The sequence below is a fragment of the Mesitornis unicolor genome, unplaced genomic scaffold (genome assembly GCF_000695765.1).
Source record: "Mesitornis unicolor isolate BGI_N332 unplaced genomic scaffold, ASM69576v1 scaffold4529, whole genome shotgun sequence".
In the NCBI taxonomy this organism is placed as follows: domain Eukaryota; kingdom Metazoa; phylum Chordata; class Aves; order Mesitornithiformes; family Mesitornithidae; genus Mesitornis; species Mesitornis unicolor.
Window position 1 is genome coordinate 7,036 of NW_010207845.1, and position 7,512 is coordinate 14,547.

Below are 7,512 nucleotides of genomic sequence, written 5' to 3' on the forward strand. Positions count from 1 at the left end.
TCAGAGGCTTGTCTTTGTTCATTGAATATAGCAGTGATTTAATAGCACTCATATTTAACCAAATATACATGGTTGTAGTTTATCCTGCTTTGTATCATACAGATAAAGACTGATAGAAGTGTATAGCTCTGAACATACAGTATTTGCTGAACTAAAGAGTTGGGAAAGAGTGGAATTTTGGGCCATTAAAGAGGATCTGTTCAATGCCAAGATCCTTGGGTTGGTAAGGTCATGCAGTATATAAATTTCCCTTCTTTATTTTGACATTGCAATAGTGTAAAAGTAGAAAGCAGAGTAATTTAAGTAGTGCTACCATATTGCCGTGCCTTGTTGTAGTAAGGTAATCTTCAGTGGTGGCAAACAAGCTTACAAAGAGTTACTCCTTTCGTGGTATTGTCTGTAAGTCTCTGGTTCTTATTTTGCTCTATGTTAAACTGTCATGTAGTCACAGATCATGTCTCAGGGAATTTACAAGCAATTTAGATTACAGGAGTAAGTCTGACATGTCAAGGTTGAAAATAAAGCCCACGATATAAAAAAGCAATTGAACAAAAACACATTCTCACCTCAAAGAAGTGCAGAGTACTGAGTGTTTGTATGAAGTAGACTGCGTAACAATGACTGGTGATTGTAATTGGTTGCTGTGGGCATCCCAGCAGAGAGATAACTTACAGGAGGATTTGGAATAAAAAAACAGAATTGGTTTATAGATATCTTCAGAAAATTGCTAGAATTTGTCATTAGTTTTAAATCTTTATATGGATCTTTCAAAAAATTTTATTGAATATTTTATTTTGCGTTTATTGTTAGGTGAAAACAGAGGGTAATGTTTAGAGATTACCGTAAAAGACTTTAAAAAAAATGTTAAGGAAAATGTTTTTTTGCCTATGGATTTAGGCACCCTGATAATTGGCAGGAATTGTGATTTGATTTGTAGAATGTTTGGAGGATACAACTGGGAGTACTTGCTGATTATGATCTGAAAAGGTATTTAATTACAGATGCCCAGCATATTTTACATAGTTCAGAAAGTTCATTGCTAATATGAAGCTGTTTTTGTAGGGCTGTTAGAGATGATTCATGTGTTGTCGTCGTTTTAGAGAGGCCTACATTTTTAAGCATATAGGAACTGTTGGGATTTTTAGATTCCTATTTGAATTTTGGGAAGGAAAAACCCACTGATTAATAACACAAAAAATATTCTAAGTTCTGAAGTGAAGTGATATTCAGACATCGTTAGAACCAACCTTTTTGTTAAGAGTATCTTTTGCAAGAATCAAGAAATCTCACAGTATTTCTAAGCTGTATACCTAGAAAGTTGTTTAAAGCTCTGTTATTGATAGCCAATGTTGTGACAGGGTGAGGAAACTATTATTCATGTACTGCTATGAGACAGCATTCCCACTTCAAGCAGAGAAAATTAAGGTGGCAAAATATAATATCCAAATTTTTGAGTTGGCCAGGCCATTGAGTCTGTAACAAAGTGTTATGAATACCTCTGATGATCACAGGCTACTAAAACATAATAGAAACTTTGGTCTTCACAGCAGACTACAAATTCAAAGCTAGTTTAGAAGAACAAAATAATTCTGGAACTACCAGCAGCATTGCTTATCATGTTCCTTGGAGACTCATCTTTAGGCAAAGCTTTGTCTCACATTCCATTGCTCTTCCAGTTTGGTATTCCTCCTTTACACAGGGGTATTGCAAATAGTAGATTGTCAAACACTTTAGCTTAGTTTATTAAGAAGCAAAAGGTGGAGAACTTCAGTATCACCATTAACTCTCATTAGCTGTGATCTCTTAATATGGAGTGTTTTAAAATGATGCCTAAATAGTAATATAAAGCTGTGTCCACTCTTCAGAGAATACAGATGTTTCTGGAATAACTTCAGCTTGTATTCTCCTCCTGAGTATTTCTATTCCATGTAAGGATTGGTTTTGTCCTTAACACCAGACTTTATCTACATAAATAAAATTTGTGTAGATGCAAACTTTAAATTGATGCAAATGGTAGTTTCAGAATAGGCAACATAATGGTATTTAAGAGGGTAAGCTCATTCACTATGAACATCTACTTTATAGCAATGCCCACATCAAAATCTTCTCTGCTGCTGCTGGCTGTCATCATCTTGGTACTTGATTTTGAAAAACTACTTCTTTCACTTTGGATTGCCACACAGATGCCATGGTTAGACCTTGATGAGCAAGTGACATGCTCATTTCTGTAATTTGACCATCTGCAAATCAGTTCAATGATTCTGAAGATTAGTTTCCTTGTCTTTTCAGTAACAGTTTGGACCTCTTTAAAAAGCCAATATTGTACACATTTAAATGTTAAAGTGGTAAGATATTGGTCTTATATTAAAGTACAATGTTTAAATGTGATGCTATCATCTTACTATTGTGATGAAAAACAGCAAGTTTTTTTTCAAATGGTAGTTCCGTTGTGGGCTGCATGATGGAGGTTCCCATGTATTTAAGGTGAGTATTCCAGGCTTTCCTCCAAAGGGAAAAGACTATCAACGTTCTGTTCTGTGAGAACTCAATCTCCCTTGGTTTTATTTTCATGTTTATAGCAGCATCTTATAGAAACTTGCAAGCCATACAGAACTAGAGAAAGAAAGAGTGAAATCAAAAGTGGCAGGGTTGTGTAGCAGGCTGTGGAAGGTGATTGTTCTATGAGGGAAGCAGCTTTGGGGTAAGCTTTCACTCATAGAACCATGGCTGAATAGCAGGGGTGTATGTTTAACTTTAAAAATTGCAAATAAACTCCAGATCATAAGCATGAAAATGCACTAATGTACCATTAATATTGTAAGGAACAGATTGCACCTGAACAACTAATGGGATTGGATTAATTATGCTGCTACCTAAACAGAAGGAAAATCTGCTACTGAATACTTGTGTATTCTGGAGTTTCCCTCTGTGACTTCCACAGGAAACTTCTTCAATATGGTTCCATGCAAAATAAATTCTTAGGCCTCTCTTTGTTTGCAGCTGTCTTCAGCCAATCTATTAGTATTTCTGGACTAGAACAAAAGAATATTTACAAATACTTCCCCACTAAAGAAATGAATAGCATAAAGCTTTATTTAGCTAATAAAAAAAGATGGGATACAATTCTTGCATTCTTCCTTTGATATAAGACAAAATTTGATCTGGGGAAGTTCGAGCTAGCTGGACGAGGTGGCGATAGTATTAGCAATGGAGGAAGCTACCCTCGGGCCGTAGGTACACCACCTGGTGACCCCCGGCGATGCGGGTCGCTACCGGAGCGGGGCGGGGGCCGCTTCTGGCGGGAAAGGCTTCAGCACCCGGCCCGGCTGGGACAGCGGCTCCTGTCCTGGGCCCTCCTGTGAAAGGGCGGGCTTCTCCGCGCCCCACAGGCCTGCCTTCCGCTGCATCCGAGCCCAACGCGACCGGCCGCTGCAGACGTGGGAATCGAGTAATGCTGCTCGATTTCTTCCTCCCTGATATAGTTGAGGTGACCAGTCCCCCTCTTCCAAGACAGAAATGGAAAGCAGTGTTGGTTCATTTCAGTTCTGCCTAGTACAGAGCCATACTGCTTCCTTTGAGGAAACTCAGAAGAACCCCTTTCAAGGGTCATTTGCTGTTTGTTTTTATAGTGAATTACCCTTCATACGCATTTCTAATAGCTTCTTGATAATTTCTCTAATTTGGGAAGTATACTTTTAAAGACTTTTGGTGGCATGTTTATTTTTCTTAAATGCTTGTGGAACAGAAACACAATCTCATGAGGCATGTGTGTCTCAAATGGAATTAGTATGGTCCCACAGTGTTAATTATGTTCATCCATTATGTCTCTGAATTTTTTCTCTTCTAACTTTAACAATGTAGTTTTAGAGGAGAAACTATTTTGAAGAACCTTGCTTTCCAAGTACACATTGTAAATTTCAATAGGATATGAACATATGGAAAACGTAATAGGCGATTTATCCTTCCCTCTTCACCTTCCCACATATGCAAATGAAAAAAAGGCAAATAGAAACAGAAATCTATCTCTGAGGTTTTTTGCACCCACATTCTTAATAACAACCTTGTACTTTCAGTCTGAATTTTTTTTTTTAATGAGATCTGAGAAATTTCAGCCATGGATAGTGGAGTTTACAGATAGGTGCTGGAAAGGTGATGGCCTCTTTGATTGCTGGCTGTGAGAAGAAATCTCAATTAGTGTGAAAGATGTTGAGAATTCTACTATTGAGTGACTGAAGAAAATATTTTTTTTTAATGCTGTATACGTGCCTTTTAAAATGGTATGTGTTACTGCTAGACATAGAATGAGAAGATGAGACAGTTTGATACTCTGTGCACTCTCTAGATGTAAGTGTGTGAATGGTAAAGCTCCTGATTGATCTAGCTGGCATCTTTTTTTCCCTAACGGTTTCACAGTGCTCTCCTCAGTAAACTGTGACAGCAGTAGGGCTTTATTTAAAATGAAAAAAAAAGTCCAACTGGTAGTAACAGCAGACTTTCGAGTGATTTTTAAGTAAATTAGCAACAGTAATTTACAGCAAAAATTTTTTTGTAAATTTTTTGTAGCAAAAATTTCCTAGAAGTCAGCAAATCAGAGATTAAAGGCATTCGTGTCCTGGAGCTGTGTTAATAGTTACAGTTATAATAAAAATTAGAATAATACATCTGATGTGCTCAGAGGATACGAGTGATATTACCATAGTTTCAGAATGTCTTGCTTTTTAATGATGGTGATGTTTGTTATTTTTAATGTCTTGATTTTTTTTTTCAATATACTTTACCTATCTAAACAATTTAAAGGAAAGAAAAAGTAACTTTTGTGAAATATGAGTCCTCTGTTTACTTTTAGAAAAGCTTTTTTAAAAAGTTACTTATTAATTACTTTTATAAAAAGGGTAAAGATGTAGGTATATGTATGTTGTAATACTAATTTTAAGAAACTTAAATCTCAATGCTTCTAATATTGGTGTTCTGGCATTCATTGTGAGTATAATAGGTTATTTCATGCTGCTTCTCTTTATATTCATGGTTATGATACAGAAATATTAAGACCACACACAGACAACAAGGTCTCTAGCCACTTACGCATGTAAACAGTCTGGCTTTTTACAAAGTGGAAAAATATTTCTTGTGCAGTATTTTAACATGATCAGCATGTTGAAGCTCAATCTGCAACTGTGTCAACATTTGTTTGACTGTAACCATTAATTCTGTAGCCTCTTGATAATATGTGAAATGTGAAACTGGTTTGTTTACTACTGGGATTTGTCAGCAATTACTGTCTGCATTTAACTTTGAGCTTTCAAATAGATAATAGATCAAAGAATTACTTTGCATCATCACTCTGGTTTTAGAAAAACAAAGGATTTGTGGTTTTTTTTTTTTGGCTGGCTTTGGGCTTTTTAAAGGGACATTGGAGCAATAAATTTCATAAATATTGTTCTTATACCTGTTTGATGTTAGTAGGCAAAGGTACTTTAAATAAGATTCTGTAACTACTATTCAACATGAATTTAACTATAGAGACAGGAATGTACACCTCTCTCAGGCCTCGGTTGTCAGGAGACCTCCTGGCATGGCTTCAACATAATATTTTTGTTGTTGTTGGTTTTTTTTTAATTCATGTTTTGAGCATTCCTATTTTACCATTAGGAACGGCAAGTGCAGTGGTCATGTGCAATATTATGTAAGCACCATATCATCTTCATCATAAAGAATCGTGAAGACTACAAGTTCTTATAGACTGTTCTTAATTTGTTTATAGTGTGAAGCTAATAAGACTAAGATGTCATAGAAGCATTTTTATGGACAGTATATCTAGTCAGATAACATATATTAGGTTTTATATAAGATTTTTTTTATCACTGTTCTCAAAGTCTTTATTAATATAGTTATTAATTTAGTTTCAGTATGTATTTGAGGTTTTACAGAAAACAAAAGAAAAACAAACCCCAAAACTTCCTAGATATGTCTACGGACTTTGGTAAGGGTTTTTTTTTTGTTTACTTACAAGTAGGTTGTATTATCCCTAACTAGAATTTGCCACTGCTCCTGAAGTTGCCATTAATTAAGTCTGTGATCTCAGTGGCACTTTTGTTAAAATATTTCACCTGAGCTTTTCTGAGTTTGTATAAATCTAAAGTGTTTGTTTTCCTATGAGTATTTAAGAGATAAAAATAACAGGAGGTTATGTAATGTACACCAATCCTTAAGGCTGCCACTTTAAAAAACTGAAAATACAGACAGAATTGCTATATGGATGAGCTAAGTTAGTGGGGGAAATTCAGTTTTAGGAATAGTCGGCTGATAGAATAAGCTGTTTATATGAAACTCTTCAAAGCAAACCTGTATTTTAAAAATAATTGCTATAAAGTATTTAATAAATGTCACTATAGGAGGTTAGTAAAGCTATCAGTTTGTAGATCACTGTCTTCATTTTTAAGACTTAAATGCTCTTTGCTTAAATTTTGTTACCATTACTGAATACCAGTTTGTAACTGGTAAAATTTGAGTAAGTCTCTTGCCCAGTAAAAACCAAACATATTCTTTCCCCAGACAGCATATGAACAAAGAGAGTCGTGTGTTTCATCATTCCTGTTCAGCTCTCTGGCCCAACTTCATTTCCTTTGATGGAAAAATGATAAATATAAATTACAAAGTGAAGCAGCTAACGATCTTTATCTGTTGGTTAAGACTAAATTTTGAATACTAACTTTGTTTTCCAAGATTTTAAACATTTGACTTAAATTGTGAATTTTGTGGAAAGAATTTGTTTCGGGTAGTAGTTGGAACAGAAGATTTTTTTCAGAACCAGTAGATCTTTTAGCTGCATGTTATAGCATAGTAAAGGAGCTCCTTCAAAACTGTTCCTCGGTTTGTTTTGGTTTTGTTTTGTTTTGTTATGTTTTTTCCCCAATGACAACAACATTTGACCTCTTCAGCACTATATATACTGTATAGTGTTTATGTAATGTTTCTATATTAATACATATATTAAAGTTAATTTTTTACTTTTTCTCTCCAAATGGTAAATTTTGGACATACATACCAACTATGTTTCATAGTCTTTTAAGTGGTAACAAATCAGAGGCTTTAAGAAGTAACAGCAATTGTAAGTTGAGTTTTGTGATGAGCCATTTGTCATTGGTTTGGAAATCTCCCCACAAAGTTATACACATCTGGGAAAATCAGTTTACATTTATTCAGTAAGTTCAATTTTTAGATAAGAAAACCCTCTATTGAGGGTGAATCTCCTGTGATCTTTGTGATCCCTTCTGGACTGAAGATTAGAAGGGTGAAGATGGAGTCTGCCTAATCTGAAAGTAGAGAAAAGGTGGGATGACTTAATTAAACAAAACAAAAAAACCCAACAACAACAAAAGGCAGACAAACCCCAAACTGCTTAAGATCCTTATTATTTTTGGAGCAGAAACCTGGGGCATGAGAATGGGCTACAAGGATTTAGTAGTTTGGGTGAGGAACAGAGACCAACTATTATGAGAGCAGTGAAGCAGG

The 7,512-nt window shown here is 35.3% G+C and overlaps 1 protein-coding gene across 1 annotated transcript in view; it reads left to right on the forward strand.

Annotated features, from left to right (window-relative positions):
- The first annotated feature begins 3,259 nt into the window (after window positions 1-3,259).
- The window catches only part of SLX4IP (SLX4 interacting protein), a 63,932-nt gene continuing 59,679 nt past the window's right edge, over window positions 3,260-7,512 (forward strand). The window contains exon 1 of the mRNA XM_010192262.1: window positions 3,260-3,448. Within this exon, the coding sequence (XP_010190564.1) occupies window positions 3,260-3,448 (189 nt within the window). The remainder of the gene's footprint in view (window positions 3,449-7,512) is intronic.